Source organism: Mauremys reevesii, unplaced genomic scaffold (genome assembly GCF_016161935.1).
Source record: "Mauremys reevesii isolate NIE-2019 unplaced genomic scaffold, ASM1616193v1 Contig60, whole genome shotgun sequence".
NCBI classification, from domain to species: domain Eukaryota; kingdom Metazoa; phylum Chordata; order Testudines; family Geoemydidae; genus Mauremys; species Mauremys reevesii.
The window spans coordinates 213,101-236,101 of NW_024100874.1; the positions used below are offsets into that span (position 1 = coordinate 213,101).

Sequence of the window (23,001 nt, forward strand, 5' to 3'; positions counted from 1 at the left end):
GATGAATAATCAGCTGAACATGAACTCATGCTGTGGCCAAAAAAGCTGAAAAGCATAAAAAGGGGAATCTCAAGGAGGAGTACAGTGGTTATTTTACCTCTAAATCTGGCACTTGTGTGACTTCCATTGGAATACGGTGTCCAGTTCTCGTGCCCACAACTCAAAAAGGGTGTTGATAAATTGGAGAGGAGATTGAGAAGAGCCCCCGTGATTAAAGGATTAGAAAACATGCCTTACAGTGGTAGAATCAAGGAATTCAATCTATTTAGTTTAACAAACAGAAAGTAAAAGGGTGCATGACTGGGTTTACCTACCCCACATTGGTTCAACATGGGTTAATTATACTTTATGGGTTAAGGAGGCCATGGCCCCTCATCTCTGCTGGGCATGCTTCAGCTGGAACCAGGATATAAAAGAGAGCCACTCAGCTCAGTCTGGTTGCCGAAGAGAGCAGAGGTGCATTCAGGAGCGGCGCCAGGGTTTTTGGCGCCCTAGGCACAGAGCCAGCTCTACCCATTTTGCCGCGGTCCCGTGGCTCGGTGGACCTGCCACAGGTGTGCCTGTGGATGCTCCACGAGCCACGGGACCAGCGGACCCTCCCAGGCACACCTGCGGGAGGTCCACCAGAGCCGCCTGCCGCCCTCCCGGCAAAATGCCGCCCCCCTCAAATCCTGGCGCCCTAGGCGACTGCCTAGCTCGCCTAAATGGAAGCGCCGGCCCTGGGTGCATTGCAGTCTCTGCAGAGAGACTGCCAGTGCTCCAGAATTCAGAGGCCAGCCAGACTGCAGCTGCAACTGACCCCCAGCCGCCCAATGCCAGAGATGGAGAGACCACAGAATCCCTGAGTGTGAAGTAGCCTAGGTAGAATAAGCACTGATCCAGTTGAAGCCCTGGGCTTTGACTTGGCATGTTTTGGAAGGATTCCCGCTGATTTGGTGGCAGATACCACTGCAGCAAGACACGGCCCTGGGCTGGGACCTGTGGAATATGTAGGACCCAATGCAGAAGGGCTGGCCACTAGGCAACACTTCCCTGCAGCAAAAGGAGGTTCTAATGACTCTGGCCACTCGGCCGCACTGCCATACCTAGAAGGGGAGCCCTACAAACTCAGGCTGTTTGGCCGTGGACTCTCACTGAAGGGCTGCTGCGCTGATCCCAACCATTAGGCTATGCTGCCGTAGGAGTCAGGACTGCTGCAGTGACTAGGCAGCTGGGCCGCCCGAGATCTACTTCATTTCCTCCACAACCTGGTACCACCCTGACGGGGTGGACCTATCCTGTGACAGGGTGACTTCATGACAGTCTATAATATCCTACATGAGGTCCTCATGTTTTATAACGGACTCTTCAGTCTAGCAGAGAAAGGTGTAACTTGATCCAATGGCTAGAAACTGAAGCAAGACACATTCAGACTGGAAATGCGGTGTCCATTTTTAATGGTGAGATAATTAACCATTAGAACCATTTACCAAGGGCTGAGGCAGATTCTCCCTCACTGACAGTTTTTATATCGAGATTGGGATGTTTTTCTAAAACCTCGGCTCTGGGAATTATTCTGAGCAAGGTCTGTGGCCTGTGTTATACTGGAGGTCAGACAAGATTCCGGCCTTGGAATCTACGAATCCCCTGAATCTGCTTCAGTCACTACATATTGCTCCTGTGTGTGCCACCATCTGACTTTCATCCTCTCTTGCAGAGTCTGAGCCAGCTCTTGGAGGTCTCGGGTGAATATAAGATCCCTCTCCCTAAGAGGAAGTTTCAAGCCATCTGCAGTGCTCTGCACAACCAGGTGAGGGGTGGTTTGCTTGGATCCCTTGAGCTTAGGCACAGCAGATCTGCTGTGCAGATTAACAATCCAAATCTATGGAATGATAGTGCAGAGCCTGGGGACCGCCTCATGCCTTACTGATTTCTGCAGGGTCAAGAGTAAGCAGGTAGTGGTCTCATTTTCTTAGCTAATATCCAGATCAGTTTGTAAAGCAATTTCACCATAAGCCGATTATCGGAGTCAGAGTTGCACAGTAAACACTGTGGCTGTGTCTTGATTCGATGAGCTCTGCTGCTCAAAACACTTCAGCTTCTCTCATCTAATGTATTGGACATTGTGTTTGATTCTTGCTGTGCATTCAGTACCATCCACCTGGGGTTCAGACCTCTAGTTGGACAAGTAGGAAGTGGAAGCTTAGAAATTAATTGAACATTTTCTTTTCAATTGCTTCTGATTAGTTTTCTTTGACCATTTCCCTTCTTCCCACAGCTCTGTTCTCAAGCTAAGCCACTCAGCATGGAAAATCACACAGAGCTGGTCTATTGTATAGTTCAGCTAGGTAAGGGAAAGAGAGACTGAGTTACACAGTAGTTTCCTTGTAACTTCCTTACCTTTGTAAGGTCTGGTAAGAATAAGAGTTCTGTTGTCAGTGAGGCGTGATTTCTTGCCTTGCAGCCCGTTCTTCTCCTGATGATCTGATAGCCTTTCTGCACTCGCAGCTGGAGATTGAGAATGAGGCTGTTCGTGTGGCATCTCTGAATCTGCTCAGAGCTATTGTTGGTGCTGACTGTAAGTAACACAGGAGCAACTGTGCCAGCTGCCCTCTTGACCGACATGCTGAGGGTTGAGTTGGGGACGTCAGGGCAGGGCCGGCTTCAGGAAGTGCAGGGCCTGATTTGTGGGGCTTGTACTCACGGGCGGTGCCCTGAGACTTGGCTGCACTTCAGCGGCGGGTCCCTCACTCGCTCCGAGTCTTGGTGGAACTTCAGCAGCGGGTCCTTCACGTGCTGCCGAAGACCCGGGCGAGTGAAGGATTCACTGCCAAAGTGCCGCCGAACACCCAAAGCGAGTGAAGGACCTGCCGTCAAAGTGCCGCCGAAGACCCAGAGCACCGCCGAGTGAGTAAAGATTAAAAAGGCCACTGGGTGCGGGGTCCTGTTATGTGCGAGGCCCTCTCAGGCACGGAGAATCGGCCTAAAGCCAGCCCTGATCCAGAGCTAAAAGCATGAGCTACTATAGATTGAGTTAAAGAACCAAGGCTTTGTAGGCACAGCAGAGCTGTAACAGACTCATCGCCTCTGCAAATGGGGCACAGAATCTCTATAACACACAGTCACCAGTGGTCTGGATATCCACTAAGGGATCAAATGCTGCCCTAAGTTACCCCCCTATGGCCACACAGAAATCAACAGGTTCAACTAAGTGCTGAATGTAGCCCAAGATATTTTTCAACTTCGGATACAGAAGTTGCCTTGGGGCTAATGCACATTAACAATAATCAAAAATAAAATAATACCCCTGACTCGATAATCGTCAGTATTAGACACTATAGACTAGATTCTGAGTTCTGTTATACTGTGTTAAACACAGATTGACCTCAATCTAATTCTTTTATACTATTTCCATCATGGCAGTATGATGGCACTATTTATAGAAATGGAATTACTTTAGATTTACACTACTGTAACTGAGGCCAGAGTCTGGTCCTATGTTTTCCCATTGATTCTGTGTATGAGAGAAGCTTGGGACTATTCTTAAATAGGGCCTTTTGAAATCCAGGATTCATTCCAATGTGGAAAGTGAGTGTGTGGAACAAAGAAGTACTGTACATCTCTCCTTATCTTTCAGTGCCTGAGACAAGACTGAAAAAGTTTCTGATTGTGAAGGCAGTGAAATCTACTTTCAGTGATCAGAATGCTACGGTAAGATTGTGTGTGGAGCAGTGAAATATTTCAATTTTTTTCAATGATATGGGATGAATGGACATCTGGGTGGAGCTTTCATTCAGATCCAGAGGAGAGACTGCAGACTAGAGAAGGCATGTCATTCTCCTGACTGTGTTAAATGGATCCATGTTTATAAGCCAAGGAGATCAAATCAAAAGCATAAGGACTCTCATATCGTATCTCCTATTTCAGGCAGAAGGGATAACAATAACTCATGTGTGTCATCTCTACCCTTGCAGGTGAGGAAGGCAGTTCTTCATTTCATCAGGACGCTGCTCAGCTCAGAAAGTGTGGAGAACTGTGCAGCATGGGATATGGTAGCACATGTTTTCAGGGAGTTCAGTGTGTCCACCAGCAAACTGGTAAGGAGAGTTCTTAACACTTAGGACTCGGTCCTACCATTCTTGCATGCTGACTGCTCCCCTTGCCTTCAGTGGGAGTTTTGACTCAAGGACAACTGGACTGAATGATTAGAGCCAGAATCTGATCAGTTATATTAGTGTAAAGTCAAGGTAACTCCACTGACTTTAGTGGCGTTACTCTGGATTTATACTAGTGTAACAGATCAGACTCTCACACTGGGTATTTACATCTAACAGAGTTATCTAGGTTCCTCAACCCTCTGATGAGTCATTGAAAATTCTGAAAAACACAATGTTCAGTGAAATGTTCTTGTACAAGGAAGCACATCTCTTTGTTTTCAATAGACTCTCCAGAGAACATAATGACGCCCAATTCTGTGGCTGTTGAAGCAAACATAAACTATCAGCAAAACACTGAGGTTATGCAGGCTGCATCACAGACTGTCAGGAGCCTGGGAAAGCTTGCTGCATATTTCCCTCACTACATGCTCTAATCTACATGTACTAGATTAAAAATATCTTCAATCCGTATTTCTGTCCATGGACACAGCCAGGGGCTCCAGACACTTTGTGCTCCATGAGTGGATCCATGATCTGTATTAACATAAACAGTCCAACTTTACAGTAAGTTGTTGAAGATCTTAGCTCTGCCTGGCCTCTTTTCTACAAAGTTGGAGCTTGTGGCAATACTCTCCAAGGGCCCCTCTCTCTCTCTCACACACACCCACCCACCCCTTAAGGAAGGCTGCTTTTTCTTCTCGAGCCAGTTTTGCTCTCCTTTACATTGAAATCAGTAGAGTCAATCAATATTTAGTCCGGTGTAAGTAAGAGCAGAATTAGGCCAGTTGATAGAATCACACTCACTACATACGAAATGACCAAGCTGGTTGGGGCATCAGAAAAAACAGAGTGGATCCCCCTGGTTCTGCATATTGATTTCCACAGGGCGGAGTCTGAATGTTTTTCCTCAGAGATAAAAAGATGAAACAGTTTTTTCAAATTTAAAGAAAATTAACCCTGTTGGGGAAACTCTTTTGTGTTCAGTGAATCATTCCCTTCACTTTAGGGTTTTCCTAAGCCTGGGATCTGACCCACCAGTTAGGTGTTTCCATTATTCTCTTCCCTTCCAGTGCAATATAAAAGCAGACCTAACTGCATAGGTCAATGTTCAAGATGGCTTTGTAAGAGAAGGACACTGATTCTCTAGCCAGTGTCTTGCTACTAGCTAATAAGTTCTATAGAGCTGTCTCACACCAGGGTACCACACTTCTCACCCAGGCTATTCCGGAAGAAAACACTATCCAAACCCTGTGCACTGACATCCTGCAATGTCTGGACACCTCAGTCACTGGAATGACCCAAGTAAGTGACCTGTTGCTACTGCTTCTTGAAATAGGGACGTTCTTCCTTACCTTCCTTGTACCTCCCCACAAGGAAGCTTTTTGCCTGATCAGCATAATGGAGGAACAGCATGTCAAATTCATGTCAGGGATGTGACCCCTTCATCACGGAGTAAGTGGTTCACATTAGAGAAAAGATTGAAAGCAACTGAACTGGAAGGAATCATGGTGCAGAGATCTTCTCTTCATTCTTTCCACTGTCTGAGTGCAACTGCCCCTTAGGTCCCCCATGAATACTTCTGACATTTAGATTTGGTGATCCTGGATTTGAACAGATGCTGGGGCTGGGACTGTGCCTTCTATAGGTCTGTAAAGTTCTGGGTGAGTTGATGGTGCCATCTAAATAGCTCCATAATGCTCTAATGCAGGGAAAGAGGATTCATCTCTGGGTGAGAGCCAAATTGCTCACCAAACAAGGCAGTGTATTTAAAAGACAGAGTGAGGGGGCCCCGGACAGGTGGAGTGAGATGATGGAGAGAGAGAGATGAGGTGATAAGTAAGGGACGGGTCAGTGATGAATAAAAGGAGAAGCTACATGAGAGGGAGGGATTCCGACAGCAGGATACTGGAGGTGGGGGAATGGAAATAGCTGCGTACTGAACAGTCTCGCTCTTCTCTGCAGGTGTTATGGCCAAGGCTTCTGGAATATGTGGTGCCAGCTCAGTACACTGGTACTTTGAAGCCTCTCTGCAGATGCCTTAGGGAGCTGGCTGAGAAAAAGCAGCAGGAAGGAGAAGAAGCTGCTTGCCTCGACTACGGTGGATCAGGTTTATAACAGAAACTCTTTCATTTATTCTCCCCAGGCACACTATGCAATGAACAGGTTCAGTCTGCTCCAGTTTTCTCCTCTGCAATGAGAAGGCTAAAATGAGGGATGGTCTTGTGATTACAACATGGCCATGGGAGGGAGCTAGGAAATGTGGGTTCCTGTTCCCAGCTTGCCACAAAAATTCTGACATGACCTTGGGGAAATCACCTGATCTTTCTCTCAGCTTCCCCACTTGTGAAATGAAGGAGTAATTAATGCCAACCTCATAGAGGTGCTGTGAGGCGGAATTCATTCATGTCTGTAAAGCATTTTGAGAAGCTCAGACTGAAAGCACTATGGAAATGCAAATTATGATCAGCTGCATTCAACATTGGTGGACACGTTGGAAATGGCTAGGTGAATAACATAAGCAGGACTTTCTGAAAGTCTGACAGAATTCATGATATTCTCTTTCTTTCCCTAGTGAATTTCCCTACACCCCAGGGGCTGCTGGCACGACTCCTGGTGAGTAGACCATGAGACTAGGTTTTCTGCAGAATGTGAAGTGGGACAGTTAACTATAAAAATGGGTTTTCTAGCTAGATGCTTGTAGACAGGCTGAGGAATGTGTATGATTGGATCTCTCTGCTCTGCCCTCTCCTGAGACACATTGTTCTGCATCCTCGTACTAGCTAGAATGCTTTCTTCTTCAGGAAGGCACTGCAGTAACAATGACTCTATTGTATGGTCTCCACAATGAGAGAGTCTGAACTATTCCCTCCTTCAGGAACAAACTGGTATTGTGCTGACCAAACTGAGCCTGTTCTTTCTCTCTCACTGACAGGTAGTAGCCTCATCCCCTTATGCAGGAGAAGGACACGGATGTGCTGCCTTGCAGTTATTACAAGCCCTGCACCAAAATATCCATGCAGCAGTGGGTGAGATGTGGGTAGTAAAGATCCCATCTCTGCTGCAGTACATTGAAGGTAAAGTGCTAGTTAGGAGGAGTGCGGTCCATGGAGCATAGAAGGGAAGCCAGAAAATGCAGCCGTATCGACACGTGTTGTGCCATTCCTGTTGCAGTATGTGGGAACAGTGGGAATTGAAATTGGGCTTCTAGGCCCTCACTTTTCCTTCATCTGGATAACTGTGAACCACTGGGGTAAATCTAGAGTTAAACCACTGAAGCCAATTCAATCCGGGCAGAATCAGGCCAGGAAGGTTTCAGCTGAATGGAAATTTTACAGCAGTTCCCCCCACACCTTTGCTAGGTTAATGTTTGGGAAGGTGAATTATGCGTGAAGCTGGAGGTTAGTGAAATATTTTGGGGTTCCATATATAGTCTGATTTTGCAAACTGAAGGTTTCTGAAAATTAAACCCCATGTTTACTTTCAAGGGTGATTCAATTAAAAAACCCAGAGTTTTTCTTTCTGTAAGGAAACCTGAGCCATAAAAGCTAGGTTGGCCAAGTGAGTGCCCATGTAGACTCTAGGTATTGTGGGCCTAATAATGTCTTTCAGCAATTTTACGGTGGTATGAATCTATTGACCTCCTCAGTCAGTGTAGGCTGCGTCTACACTATGGGGTTATGCCAGCAGAGCGCCAATGACGTGGCTGTGCCATTGTAGTCTCTGTGAAGTATGACAGACCCTACGTGGAGCACAAACCGGATATGTTTCTGGTGAAGGTCGGACCCCACAATGTTCAAGTGGGTTTGATAGTCAAAAAAAGATTTTAAAAATGAGCTGTATCTTCCCTAGTGGTTGTTGCTGTACAGAGTCCCCAGTACTGCCTTGTGCCAACATTAAAGAAGGGTAGGTTAGAGCTGGACATTCAGAAACAGGGCCAGATTCTCAGCTGATGTAAATCAGTATCATTCCATTGACTTCAGTGAAGCTCCACCGATTTACATCAAGTTAGGATCAAGTCCAGAATCTCTTATTATGCAGGAAAAGTTTGTATTCCCATTAAACCCAGTCTTCTGATGTGTTGAACAGTTTTCTGAGATGCTCAGTACCCTCAGCTCCCATTAAAGTCAAAAGGAATTGGGAGTGCTCAGCATCTCACTCCTGGTGGGTTGACTGACCCTGAATAAAAATGCCAGCAGGGTACATAACATGATACTTTCTGTTGGTCCAGCAAAGAATGTTGGTGTAGGTCCCATTTAGCCTTGAAAGCCCAGGTATGTTACAGTTTGGCAGAGCAGGGGTTTTCGAAGGACTGATTGCAAAGGAGATTCCTGGGACGACAACTCTTGCTAACCGAGCTGACATTATTGTTTTGCCTCCTGCTTCATAGGAAACACGGAGAATTCCCTGGACCATGCGCGGTGGGAGCACATGCTGCTTCAGGTACAAGATGGCTTTCAGCTGTATTGTCACAGCCCTCCCTCCCCCCTCCAAATGTATCAGCTGGGGAAAATATTAATGATAAACTATTCATTATAAGCAGAGCTGGTCAAACCATTTCATTTTGCTCAGTGAAAACTGGCCTTTTTTATTTTCATGGGACATTATCAATTTTTTGTTTTTTTACACAAAACAAAACAACCCAACCACGGAAAATGTTCAGTTTTTAAAGTGAAGTTGATTTAGGGTATTTTTTTTTCATTTGCTATCCTGTTTGTCTCCTTCCCCCGGCTCCCCCCACCCCCCCCCCCGGCGTTTTCAGTCACAAAGTGGAAGAGGAGGAAAGGCCTGGGGACGAGGATAAAGGGAAGGAAAGGGGAAAACAAAGAACTGAATAATGGTCATTTTGATTTTGAAAAGCAAAATATTTTTGTTTCTTTCACTTTTCATGTGTGTGTTGAAAAATCAAGAAAACAAAAAATCCCACTTGTTTTGTGAAATGGACTTACCATTGTTCAACCTGCTCTAGTTATAAATAACTCTGTGTTACCACTGGGAACAACACAAAACGTAACCAGAAAACCAGCATGCTCATGGTGCTAATGCACCACTGGGGACATCGAAAGGATTCTTTTTGCCACTCAAAGAAAATTTGCTATGAGAAACCCCAAAAGGAAGAGACAAGACAGGGTTTGGTGACTGTATCTCAGGGAGAAGCCTTTCTGCTCAGAAAGAGCTCTTTGCAGCCTCGTGTAAATCCAGACAAGGAACATTTTGATGGCGAGTGCTGAAAATGAAAGGAAGGGACCTAGTGAGAAATACGCCCCAGAAGGTTTGCAGTTCCATTTGGGGTTGGATTACACTCTAGAGTTCCCCATTGCAGATCCAGCCTCCTTTCAAATTCTTTCAGCTAAAAAATCAAATAAGATTGGGTTTTCTTGTGAGGTTTCTGAGATTTCCTGGCTGCTGTTCAAAATTTGGGCCTGAAACAGCAAAGTGCTGAGTTACTAACCTCTGGCCGACTTCAATGGGAGTTGAGGGTGTGACTCCTGGTCCTTTGGGTGCCCAGTGAGTTAAGCCACAGAATTGGGGAGGGATAGCTCAGTGGTTTAAGCATTGACCTACTAAACCCAGGGTTGTGAGTTCAATCCTTGAGGGAGGCCACTTAGGGAGTTGGGGCAAAAATTGGTCCTGCTAGTGAAGGCAGGGGCTGGACTCAATGACCTTTCAAGGTCCCTTCCAGTTCTAGGAGATTGGTATATCTCCTATTTATTACCTTTTATTCCCAGGATTCCCTGGATCTGATCTCTATATAATCAAAGGGTGTCATGTAAAGCCTTTACTGGATACCTGTGCCACATGGCTCATCATATTCATTGCACAGTGACTGGATGGATAATATATAAGGTGTTATGGTTCCATACTGAAATTGATGCTTTTAAGGTCTATGAGTTAGGGGGCTGGTCACCAGAAAGTGATAAACAAGTTTCTTTCAGGCAGGAGACGCTTATCTGCCTGTGAGTAATTATTCACAGTGGATGCTAATCAATAGAGGAAAATTCTAATCAAGTGATTGTGAAGTCTCCAGAGGAGATTTGATACAAGAAAAACAAGCAAACAGTAGGGGGTACCCTGTTTTCAAATGAAGACAATGGATGCGTGGAACTATATCTGGAGGTCCAGAGGTACCCGGCACCAGGAATCCTTCACCTATTGGACGAACTGCCAGCTGGCTTGTCTTATGAATGGAGGATCACCTTTTGGTCTGGGTGTTTCATGCGGGGAGAGAGATTTGGGGGAGCTATCCTTTGTGAGACAGGGGAATGTTTGGTTATCTAAGTTCAAGCTCTAGAAGTGTTTTAGGATTTTATTTTTACATAACCATTTGTTTACATTTATTTTACTTGCTGCTTCTCAACTCTCTGATCTTTGTCACTTGAACGCTGCTTGTTTTCACTATAAATGTATCTAAGTGTGTTAAATGGAGCGGTGACGCTGAGGTGAAACTGGTAAGGTGGTGTGTAGCAAACTTATGAATTCTGTGAGTGTCCAGTGGAACAGGGGCTGGATGTTGTGGGACCACAGAGAGGGCTCGGCGGTTGGACCGTACCGATTGCTTATCTGTAGGAGGATAGTGGAACCTGAATGGGGTGAGAAGAGGGTGCTTGTATTTCCTGTGGCTGGTAGAGCACAGAGAAGTCTTCCTCATGCTAAGGGCAGGTGGTAGTGAGGTACCTCACAACCCTGGGGACCCTTGGGAGGTGGCATAAAGGGTTCATAGCACTTGAGAGAAGGTTCCTGGTCCTTTGTAGTCCAGGGCCCTTTGTTCAAAGTTTACTAGGCCCATCCTCCATCCACTATAAAATCACTCCTCAATGGTCAGATTTCTTGGCTCCATCTCATTCTCCAATTCACTGTTCATCTGGGTTTGGGGACTGAGAGGAATCATCAGACAAAGGTTAAAGAACAACAGCAGAGGAAGTCTGGGTTGTCGATGTTTATAGTTCTCAATAGGGAAGTAACCTTCCCATGACACCTGAATATTGGAAAGTTTACAATAGAGAAGAAGGAAGAAAAAAAACACAGAACAAATAAACAAACCCAACAACCCCCAAATTCTTGCAATTAACCATCTGCTATAACTCTTCTTTTACACTCAGTTCCTAAGAACATCTCTGGCGATGATAGACGACAGTGCCTGGAGCAGCCAGATAAGCCTTGAGTTGAACCAGCAGATGGCCAGCTATACCAGCCCCTCCCATGAGAAGGTTTGTTCTCTGTTAAGGCTTAGTTTCTAGTTAATTTCCCTTGAAATTCTGATTGGGGGGCTGCATAAGGCTTCTCTCAAGGCTTCATTACCTTATATTTTATTCTGCATATAAAATTTGTTTTTACTTGTTCCCTGCTCTCTTGCCCCCCTGCCCTTCCAATATTTGGACAGGCTGCTTGTCTGTGCTGCATTGTTGGTTCTCTGGCTGGGCTAGATGATGGGATGTTTCTGCAGTATGGGTGCTTGGACTTGGCTATCTTGTTCTTTCCTGAGTGTTGCTGAGCTGGGTCTGTACTGACTGGCACGTTCTGTTACTGGTATCTCAGTGCTGGTCTCTTTCTTTCAGAGTTTCCTGTATAAGGCGCTAGGAACGTCCTTAGCAGTTTGTCAGGACCTGGTCCACGTTAAATCGCAGCTTCATAAATTTTTGACAGCAACAGATTATATGGAAGCCCCTGAGAGACAGGTGAGGACTCTGTCCTTCTCTCCACTTTACCAAGTAATCCCTGAATGCTCCCTGTGGGGCTCAGCTCTGAGCTGGCCTGGGACAGATGCCATTTCGCTTCATATCCTCTTCATTGCTGTTCCACTCAGCCCCCGCTGCCCATGGGTCTGACGCCTGACTGGCGCTTTATACCGCTTCAGCTGAAAGGAAGGGACTCGTGGGTTAGATCCTAACCAGTATTTTTCTTGGGTGACAGGGAGTCATTTCCATCTTCACATTCTCTGCTGAGAGCCACTTGGACCTCACCCTGAACGCACTTCAGGAGTTTGGGGCTGCAATGAGCAAGGTTACGATTCCTGGGTTCATCAGCCGCCTGAAGGTAAAGGAGCCAGGGGCTTCTCTCCAACTTCCTCTCCCTCTAAAGCAGGGGCAGCAGCCCCGGGGTAGTGTCAGTTCTGCTCAGCTCGCATTGTCCCCCAGCGTGTGCATTCTACGTGACGCCTGCAGTTAAGCAGAGAGGAGCACACTCTGGAGCTGCGGTTCTCTCAAATGATTTTTATCATCTGATGTCTCATGGCTTGAGCGCCCCTCCCATGCACAATGTGTGGGAACTACCTCAGTGGCTTGCATGGAAAAGCATTTAAGGTATTTTTAGCGTTTTTTTTTTAATCCAAGTTAGTGGCTGGAAATGAGGAGGTGTTGCAAGCAACATGTGGCCAACCAACCTGCTTTAGGTAGACCACCAGTGGTCTATGGATGACAATTATGGAACCTGTGATTTAGAGCAGTGGTTCTCAACCTGTCCAGATTAGTGTACCCCTTTCAGGAGTCTGATTTGTCCCCAAATTTCAAATCACTTAAAAACTACTTCCTTACAAAATCAGGCATAAAATTATTAAAGTGTCATAGCACATTATTACTGAAAATTGCTTATTTTCTCATTTTTACCATATAATTATAAAATAAATCAACTGGAATATAAATATTGTACTTGCATTCTTTGTAGTCTGCTGTAAAACTGGGCAAATAGCTAGATGAGTTGATAAACCCCCTGGAAGACCTCTGCAGACCCTCAGGGGTACACAAGTAGCCCTGGTTGAAAACCACTGATCTAGAGGCTAGAGCAGGAGACTAGGCCTCTGGGCTTCCACTGCTGGCTCTGCCACTTACTCACTGTGCAGCCTTAGGCAAGATATTTAGCGCCTGATCTTGTATCTACCAGTGTCAATGACTAAGCTCCCGTGTACTTCACTGCTGTAGGTTCAGCATTTTAGGTTCTCTGTGTCAGAGTTAACTAGTGGGAATGATGGAGATACTAATATCTCCACACCTCACAGTTATTATATTGCTTAAATACTTTTTGCAAGTGGTTTGAGATCTTTGGCTGAAAAGAGCTTTGCAAGTGCAAGCTGCTATTGCTGCTGTGAGGAATTCCTCGGTCAACAGCAGATGAGAATTCCAAAGCAAAAGGAATCAGAAGAACTTTCTGATTATCTAGGACCACCACCATGGGAGAAGAGGCAAGACTCGCAGCACCCTGATGCTGGCCTACAGCAGCGTGGCTGTCCATGCTCCAAAAGACCAGCTTCTCTCCCGAGTAGAGGCAGACATCACAGGGAACATCCTTCTCCATTACAGAGCCAGTGGTCAGGTAAGAGCTTTTGCGTGATAAGTGTCACACAACTCAAATTTAAAACTGTAATGGACGGAGTGTGAGCTGTCACATGTTGTATCATTTTTGTTGCTCTTCTTTGTATTTTCTCTAGTTTTTCTATATTCTTCTAAATTCTGTCGACCCCAGCTACACAGTAATTCAGACGCAGTGACACTCAGGCAATTCAGAGTACCACTCCCCTCATATGGACATGTATCTAGCTCTATTTTTTACTACCCAAGAGAGTCTAGTGCTAGCCTGTATTTAGTTAATTTACTGTCACGCTGTTTCTTGGACTCACTACTTCCCTTACCTCTTATCTGTCGTCTTGTTTGTGTGTGTGCTGCGTTATTTCTGTTCCCCAGGTGCCTGACTGCTGGTCCTGACTCTCATCTCAGTCCAACCTTTCCACGTCACTTTGCCATTCAGTTCTGCCTTCTCTAACTGAGACTTTCACTTAGGCATTGCCAAAAACAGTTGAACCAAACAGATCTTCCAGTAGTTCACAAATGCAGATATTACGGAGGATGGCCCCTGATATTGACCTCTGCAAAACATCCCCTCTGGATACCTTTCCTGCCTTTTAGAAGATTTAACAATAGTGATTTCTCTCTGCTCCATAGTCACCAGCCAGGACGTTTTGAGGTTGTGTGTTATGTGGGACTATCTACATTGCTAATAGCTGTTTTGCATTTTGTTTTTCAGGTGCTGGGCATCACTGTTGCAAACAAGGTACATTCTAAATAATCTGCTGTCAGCTTTTGCGTTTTCTATACACAAGTTGCTTGTTTAAATTGCACAGAGCTTGGTTTCCTTGCTACATCAAGCAGGAGTCCTGGCTGCTCTGGTGTAAGTGGACCTGGATTTATTTGATGAACCTGGGTTTTCTCTTCTTCTGAGGTGGGTGCAGAGCCAGAGTCCACTACCTTCTGGGGTCTGGGGATACCTCTCTCCTTCCCTGAGGCTAGATTTAATTCCTGATCTTTATCGTCTGGACTCTGGTTCTTCTCTCAGTTTCTCATCCACATCCTCTTCTTTCTCCTTCTGGATTATGTAGGACATGAACCTAAAATTAACCCTCATCCACAATGTCATGGAGATTAGCCGTGCCATCTTGGAGACCAGAGACTCCCTGGAGTTTGAATTCTCGTACAAACTGGAGTTCCTTGGCTACATGCTGGTGAGTGATTAGGAGCTTTGAGGACTGAAGTACAAGAGAGTTTGTTGTAATGTAATGAGACCGGTTTTCCAGGGAGATGATATTTTATCCATTGGCTGTGACTGTACTACTGCAGTCTCATGAGCTACCTGCACGGCACCCAGGATGCTGGGTCCCCTCTGAGCTTGGCAGGGATGCTGACATATTGTGGGCTGTAACTGGAAGGAATGGCTTGTGTCTTGTGAGTTCTCTTTCTGTCCTCTGTATAGCCTGCAGATGGCCCTACGGTCCATTTCTGAGGCAGAGAGCCTGCTGGGCACGGTGTCTGTTTATTCCAGGTCTGGCATATGGCCCTGTTTCAGGGTGTGAGAGGAAGGCCTCTCTGCCTTTCAAATCCATTTCCCATTTTTGATGTCTCTATTCATGCATTTCAGGACTTCATTAAACAGGAACCACTGGATTCTCTGGCATCTCAGTTCGCTACCAGGCGATTCTTGCCATTGGACATCTGAGGTAGGCTATTTTCTGCCATATTTCCTGGCACTGTGATGCCTTCTTATTTGTAAATTCATGAGTGTCAGGTAGGGAGCAGTTTAATGCTTGCAGGGTTTGGCTCACCAGGGCCTCCCGGGGGGGCAAGTGCGGCAATTTGCCCCAGGCCCTGGGCCGCAGGCCACGACAGTTTTTCAGGGCCCGTGGGCGGGTCCTTCACTCCGAGGCCCTGGAAAACTCCCACGGGGCCCAGGCCCCCGGAGCTGCTTCTGCTCCGGGTCTTTGGCGGCAATTTGGCGAAGGGGGGTCCTTCCGCCCCGGGACCCACCGCTGAAGTACTGGGTCTTCGGCGGCAATTCCCCATCGCCAAAGACCCCAGACCCCCTGAATCCTCTGGGTGGCCCTGTGGCTCACATGCTGCTCAACAGCAGGACTTTAGTTCTTAAGGATTTGAATGTGTCCATTTGGGGGTTTGTGCTCGAAAGACACAAGATTGGCGGTTGTGGGGCATGCAGTACAATGGAGCAGAGTTCAGATGGGGAGGCAGGTGTCTGGCTAGCTGGCAGGGGGAAGAAAGCTTGTGGGTTTCTCTAAAAAGGGGACTTGACGTTTTAGCTTTACTTCTAGATGAGCCAGTACTTGAGAGGTGCAAAGTGAAGGGTTGTTCGCATTTGGGGTTCTAGATTGGGACAATCTCTTGTCATTGGACCTGTTTCTTTTACTTGAAGGTGGAACTGAGTCCAATGCATGACTTTTCTCTCTATCTTTCTTCTGCCAGCAAGCTCAAACCATCTCTGACCATGGAGGAAAACCATGAGCTCCTGGATCAGTGCTTCAAAAGTTTATTTCCCCTTCCTCCCTTGGAGATGACGAAAGAGGAAGGCGAGACAGCAGAGGATGCTCTGCATATACAAGTACGTGATGACAATTCTCCTCTGGCACCATCCACTGTATTTCTGCCCAGCAGGCACTGGGTGATGGCAGTCACACATGGCCTCCTGGCAAGGTTATGGTTAGCTTTCCGGCCCACACACACAAATGATCTGTGCTGAGCCTCACTCCTTCTCTTCTGGTTTCAGTCACTCTCGTGAGGTCCTTTGAAGCTCTTGGCAAGCTAATGGAGACATTGCTGGAGGAAGCACCAACCGCAGACTGGTTCCAGGAAATGTTTGATGTGAGTAGACCATTGAACCGTGGTGGAGATTGTTTCTTGTGTTACAGCAGGGAAGAGTCAGAGATTTAGGGGGTCAAGCTTCAGTTGTGGAGGAATTTTCCACAACGGAGTGAATTTTAGGGAGAAAGTACCAAATTCTTCCTGGGATAAGCGGGCATGTGCCCCATTGAAATCCACGGAAGCTGTGCCATTTTATGCCAGGGCTGGATTGGGACCAGGTTCTTACAGTGTCGTTGACACTACTTGGAGCGGCAAGAAAATCACCACTGTAGTAGCCAAATCCAAGAGAACCAGTTGAAACTGATCACTTCTTCTAAGAGGAATTCATGAATATTGAGTTAAGCCCTGTGCATGGAAACTCATTCAGAGCAGACTTCCTGTTCCTCAGACATGAACAGAATATCGTGAAGAGCTGAGGGGTGGGGAGTTTGATGCACCTTCAGTATAAAAGTGAAGTTAAAAAAGGAGCTCGGCTGGGGAGACTTCTCTGCTCTTATTCAAATTAATAAAAAGAAATGCTCCTCTCTGTCATTTTGCCACTCAGTGTGGGAGAAGTTGCCCAGGAAACAGACCACAGCAGCAGACATCAAACAGCATGCAATGTGCTAGACAGCTCCCATCAGACAGTCTACAGCAGACATCACATACACGGGCCCAGATTCATCTCTCATGTAACTCCTTTGGCTTCAATCGAGCTACAGTACACCAGAGGTGAATCTGGTCCCTGGGACTTGTATATCTAAGGGGCTCTTCCATTAGACATGTAATTCCTTTGCTACATGGAGGTCAGATGCTTTGGAGAGGGATTTTAGTAACAATTAAACCTGTTTAAGAGGAACTTTTAAGAGGGATTTTCTGGTACTAACTCTGTCCTTTCCCCTGCTCTACCAACAGCTCCTAAGGACATGGTTCAGTTCAGGGAAGGAGTGGGAGAGAAAGGGCCTTGCAGGCCAGCACCCAGCTGCTGACTGCCTATCTAGAGACAGTTCATAGCACAGTGAGTATAGCCGTACTCTTCCTTGAGCTGACTTCCCTGCTTACATCAGATCTGACACTCAACGCAAATGCATGAAAAACTCTTCCAGGACAGCAGCTGGGGGGATCTCAAGGTGACTAACATCCCTCTGCTTCCGTAAGAGAGAGGTTTACACAACATTGCTGTGACCACACTGCGGGCAGACTGCAAGAAGTAGAGGGAGACAACCCCCAAGCTGATGACTTATTCTATCATTAGATTCACCAAGTCAACTAGGGTGGAAGCTCTTTTGTGGTTAACAAGATGCCAAACACGGTCCCCTTTTGGCATTCCAGACCTTGGCTCCCATGTAAACATCCACGTCTTTGGAAGAGGGGGGAGGGATAACTGAGGAGTTTGAGCATTGGCCTGCTAAACGAAGATTGTAAGTTCAATCCTTGAGGGTGCCATTTAGGGAACTGGGGTAAAAATCTGTCTGGGGATTGGTCCTGCTTTGAGCCAGGGGTTGGACTAGATGACCTCCTGAGGTCCTTTCCAACCCTGACATTCTATGTCTAATATAGTGAGGGGTTCCTGGAAACCCGATTCACCATATGTGGGGTTCACTGATCATAAAGGACCAGTTGTTTATCCCTAGGTCAATGTGAATCTCAGGATTGCACAGAGCTTGGTTTCCTTGCTACATCAAGCAGGGGTCCTGGCTGCTCTGGTGTAAGTGGACCTGGATTTATTTGATGAACCTTGGTTTTCTCTTCTTCTGAGGTGGGTGCAGAGCCAGAGTCCACTACCTTCTGGGGTCTGGGGACACCTCTCTGCTTCCCTGAGGCTAGATTTAATTCCTGATCTTTATCGTCTGGACTCTGGTTCTTCTCTCAGTTTCTCATCCATATCCTCTTGTTTCTCCTTCTGGATTATGTAGGACATGAACCTAAAATTAACCCTCATCCACAATGTCATGGAGATTAGCCGTGCCATCTTGGAGACCAGAGACTCCCTGGAGTTTGAATTCTCGTACAAACTGGAGTTCCTTGGCTACATGCTGGTGAGTGATTAGGAGCTTTGAGGACTGAAGTACAAGAGAGTTTGTTGTAATGTAATGAGACCGGTTTTCCAGGGAGATGATATTTTATCCATTGGCTGTGACTGTACTACTGCAGTCTCATGAGCTACCTGCACGGCACCCAGGATGCTGGGTCCCCTCTGAGCTTGGCAGGGATGCTGACATATTGTGGGCTGTAACTGGAAGGAATGGCTTGTGTCTTGTGAGTTCTCTTTCTGTCCTCTGTATAGCCTGCAGATGGCCCTACGGTCCATTTCTGAGGCAGAGAGCCTGCTGGGCACGGTGTCTGTTTATTCCAGGTCTGGCATATGGCCCTGTTTCAGGGTGTGAGAGGAAGGCCTCTCTGCCTTTCAAATCCATTTCCCATTTTTGATGTCTCTATTCATGCATTTCAGGACTTCATTAAACAGGAACCACTGGATTCTCTGGCATCTCCAGTTCGCTACCAGGCGATTCTTGCCATTGGACATCTGAGGTAGGCTATTTTCTGCCATATTTCCTGGCACTGTGATGCCTTCTTATTTGTAAATTCATGAGTGTCAGGTAGGGAGCAGTTTAATGCTTGCAGGGTTTGGCTCACCAGGGCCTCCCGGGGGGGCAAGTGCGGCAATTTGCCCCAGGCCCTGGGCCCCGCAGGGGCCCCCACGACAGTTTTTCAGGGCCCGTGGAGCGGGGTCCTTCACTCCGGAGGCCCTGGAAAACTCCCACGGGGCCCAGGCCCCCGGAGCTGCTTCTGCTCCGGGTCTTTGGCGGCAATTTGGCGAAGGGGGGTCCTTCCGCCCCGGGACCCACCGCTGAAGTACTGGGTCTTCGGCGGCAATTCCCCATCGCCAAAGACCCCAGACCCCCTGAATCCTCTGGGTGGCCCTGTGGCTCACATGCTGCTCAACAGCAGGACTTTAGTTCTTAAGGATTTGAATGTGTCCATTTGGGGGTTTGTGCTCGAAAGACACAAGATTGGCGGTTGTGGGGCATGCAGTACAATGGAGCAGAGTTCAGATGGGGAGGCAGGTGTCTGGCTAGCTGGCAGGGGGAAGAAAGCTTGTGGGTTTCTCTAAAAAGGGGACTTGACGTTTTAGCTTTACTTCTAGATGAGCCAGTACTTGAGAGGTGCAAAGTGAAGGGTTGTTCGCATTTGGGGTTCTAGATTGGGACAATCTCTTGTCATTGGACCTGTTTCTTTTACTTGAAGGTGGAACTGAGTCCAATGCATGACTTTTCTCTCTATCTTTCTTCTGCCAGCAAGCTCAAACCATCTCTGACCATGGAGGAAAACCATGAGCTCCTGGATCAGTGCTTCAAAGTTTATTTCCCTTCCTCCCTTGGAGATGACGAAAGAGGAAGGCGAGACAGCAGAGGATGCTCTGCATATACAAGTACGTGATGACAATTCTCCTCTGGCACCATCCACTGTATTTCTGCCCAGCAGGCACTGGGTGATGGCAGTCACACATGGCCTCCCTGGCAAGGTTATGGTTAGCTTTCCCCGGCCCACACACACAAATGATCTGTGCTGAGCCTCACTCCTTCTCTTCTGGTTTCAGTCACTCTACGTGAGGTCCTTTGAAGCTCTTGGCAAGCTAATGGAGACATTGCTGGAGGAAGCACCAACCGCAGACTGGTTCCAGGAAATGTTTGATGAGGGTAGACCATTGAACCGTGGTGGAGATTGTTTCTTGTGTTACAGCAGGGAAGAGTCAGAGATTTAGGGGGTCAAGCTTCAGTTGTGGAGGAATTTTCCACAACGGAGTGAATTTTAGGGAGAAAGTACCAAATTCTTCCTGGGATAAGCGGGCATGTGCCCCATTGAAATCCACGGAAGCTGTGCCATTTTATGCCAGGGCTGGATTGGGACCAGGTTCTTACAGTGTCGTTGACACTACTTGGAGCGGCAAGAAAATCACCACTGTAGTAGCCAAATCCAAGAGAACCAGTTGAAACTGATCACTTCTTCTAAGAGGAATTCATGAATATTGAGTTAAGCCCTGTGCATGGAAACTCATTCAGAGCAGACTTCCTGTTCCTCAGACATGAACAGAATATCGTGAAGAGCTGAGGGGTGGGGAGTTTGATGCACCTTCAGTATAAAAGTGAAGTTAAAAAAGGAGCTCGGCTGGGGAGACTTCTCTGCTCTTATTCAAATTAATAAAAAGAAATGCTCCTCTCTGTCATTTTGCCACTCAGTGTGGGAGAAGTTGCCCAGGAAACAGACCACAGCAGCAGACATCAAACAGCATGCAATGTGCTAGACAGCTCCCATCAGACAGTCTACAGCAGACATCACATACACGGGCCCAGATTCATCTCTCATGTAACTCCTTTGGCTTCAATCGAGCTACAGTACACCAGAGGTGAATCTGGTCCCTGGGACTTGTATATCTAAGGGGCTCTTCCATTAGACATGTAATTCCTTTGCTACATGGAGGTCAGATGCTTTGGAGAGGGATTTTAGTAACAATTAAACCTGTTTAAGAGGAACTTTTAAGAGGGATTTTCTGGTACTAACTCTGTCCTTTCCCCTGCTCTACCAACAGCTCCTAAGGACATGGTTCAGTTCAGGGAAGGAGTGGGAGAGAGAAAGGGCCTTGCAGGCCAGCACCCAGCTGCTGACTGCCTATCTAGAGACAGTTCATAGCACAGTGAGTATAGCCGTACTCTTCCTTGAGCTGACTTCCCTGCTTACATCAGATCTGACACTCAACGCAAATGCATGAAAAACTCTTCCAGGACAGCAGCTGGGGGGATCTCAAGGTGACTAACATCCCTCTGCTTCCGTAAGAGAGAGGTTTACACAACATTGCTGTGACCACACTGCGGGCAGACTGCAAGAAGTAGAGGGAGACAACCCCCAAGCTGATGACTTATTCTATCATTAGATTCACCAAGTCAACTAGGGTGGAAGCTCTTTTGTGGTTAACAAGATGCCAAACACGGTCCCCTTTTGGCATTCCAGACCTTGGCTCCCATGTAAACATCCACGTCTTTGGAAGAGGGGGGAGGGATAACTGAGGGGTTTGAGCATTGGCCTGCTAAACGAAGATTGTAAGTTCAATCCTTGAGGGTGCCATTTAGGGAACTGGGGTAAAAATCTGTCTGGGGATTGGTCCTGCTTTGAGCCAGGGGTTGGACTAGATGACCTCCTGAGGTCCTTTCCAACCCTGACATTCTATGTCTAATATAGTGAGGGGTTCCTGGAAACCCGATTCACCATATGTGGGGTTCACTGATCATAAAGGACCAGTTGTTTATCCCTAGGTCAATGTGAATCTCAGGATTGCACAGAGCTTGGTTTCCTTGCTACATCAAGCAGGGGTCCTGGCTGCTCTGGTGTAAGTGGACCTGGATTTATTTGATGAACCTTGGTTTTCTCTTCTTCTGAGGTGGGTGCAGAGCCAGAGTCCACTACCTTCTGGGGTCTGGGGACACCTCTCTGCTTCCCTGAGGCTAGATTTAATTCCTGATCTTTATCGTCTGGACTCTGGTTCTTCTCTCAGTTTCTCATCCATATCCTCTTGTTTCTCCTTCTGGATTATTTAGGACATGAACCTAAAATTAACCTTCATCCACAATGTCATGGAGATTAGCCGTGCCATCTTGGAGACCAGAGACTCCCAGGAGTTCGGATTCTCGTACAAACTGGAGCTCCTTGGCTACATGCTGGTGAGTGATTAGGAGCTTTGAGGACTGAAGTACAAGAGAGTTTGTTGTAATGTAATGAGACCGGTTTTCCAGGGAGATGATATTTTATCCATTGGCTGTGACTGTACTACTGCAGTCTCATGAGCTACCTGCACGGCACCCATAATGCTGGGTCCTCTCTGAGCTTGGCAGGGATGCTGACATATTGTGGGCTGTAACTGGAAGGAATGGTTTGTGTCTTGTGAGTTCTCTTTCTGTCCTCTGTATAGCCTGCAGATGGCCCTACGGTCCATTTCTGAGGCAGAGAGCCTGCTGGGCACGGTGTCTGTTTATTCCAGGTCTGGCATATGGCCCTGTTTCAGGTTGTGAGAGGAAGGCCTCTCTGCCTTTCAAATCCATTTCCCATTTTTGATGTCTCTATTCATGCATTTCAGGACTTCATTAAACAGGAACCACTGGATTCTCTGGCACCTGCAGTTTGCTACCAGGCAATTCTTGCCATTGGACATCTGAGGTAGGCTATTTTCTGCCATATTTCCTGGCACTGTGATGCCTTCTTATTTGTTAATTCATGAGTGTCAGGTAGGGAGCAGTTTAATGCTTGCAGGGTTTGGCTCACCAGGGCCTCCCGGGTGGGCAAGTGCGGCAATTTGCCCCAGGCCCTGGGCCCCGCAGGGGCCCCACGACAGTTTTTCAGGGCCCGTGGAGCGGGGTCCTTCACTCCGGAGGCCCTGGAAAACTCCCACGGGGCCCAGGCCCCCGGAGCTTCTTCTGCTCTGGGTCTTTGGCGGCAATTTGGCGAAGGGGGGTCCTTCCGCCCCGGGACCCACCGCTGAAGTGCTGGGTCTTCGGCAGCAATTCCCCGTCACCAAAAACCGCAGGCCCCCTGAATCCTCTGGGTGGCCCTGTGGTTCACATGCTGCTCACCAGCAGGACTTTAGTTCTTAAGGATTTGAATGTGTCCATTTGGGGGTTTGTGCTCGAAAGACACAAGATTGGCGGTTGTGGGGCATGCAGTACAATGGAGCAGAGTTCAGATGGGGAGGCAGGTGTCTGACT

At 47.1% G+C, this 23,001-nt stretch overlaps 1 protein-coding gene across 1 annotated transcript; it reads left to right on the forward strand.

The window, feature by feature from the left end:
• Window positions 1-3,636: 3,636 nt before the first annotated feature.
• LOC120394491 (maestro heat-like repeat-containing protein family member 2B) lies at window positions 3,637-14,235 on the forward strand. Its single transcript, XM_039518717.1, has 10 exons — window positions 3,637-3,690; window positions 3,954-4,076; window positions 5,355-5,438; window positions 6,099-6,243; window positions 6,709-6,749; window positions 7,069-7,210; window positions 8,524-8,576; window positions 13,287-13,439; window positions 14,148-14,165; window positions 14,224-14,235. The coding sequence occupies exons 2-10, from the start codon at window positions 4,029-4,031 to the stop codon at window positions 14,233-14,235; spliced, it is 696 nt and encodes a 231-aa protein (XP_039374651.1). The 5' UTR covers window positions 3,637-3,690; window positions 3,954-4,028.
• The last annotated feature ends 8,766 nt before the right edge of the window (window positions 14,236-23,001 follow it).

Bases quoted from the DNA above. Each gene is read 5' to 3' on its own strand.
- LOC120394491 (XM_039518717.1), top strand. From the start codon at position 4,029: ATGGTAGCACATGTTTTCAGGGAGTTCAGTGTGTCCACCAGCAAACTG. The intron at 5,439-6,098 runs GTAAGTGACCTG...TCTTCTCTGCAG, and splicing joins CAGTCACTGGAATGACCCAA to GTGTTATGGCCAAGGCTTCT. The intron at 6,750-7,068 runs GTGAGTAGACCA...TCTCACTGACAG, and splicing joins GGCTGCTGGCACGACTCCTG to GTAGTAGCCTCATCCCCTTA.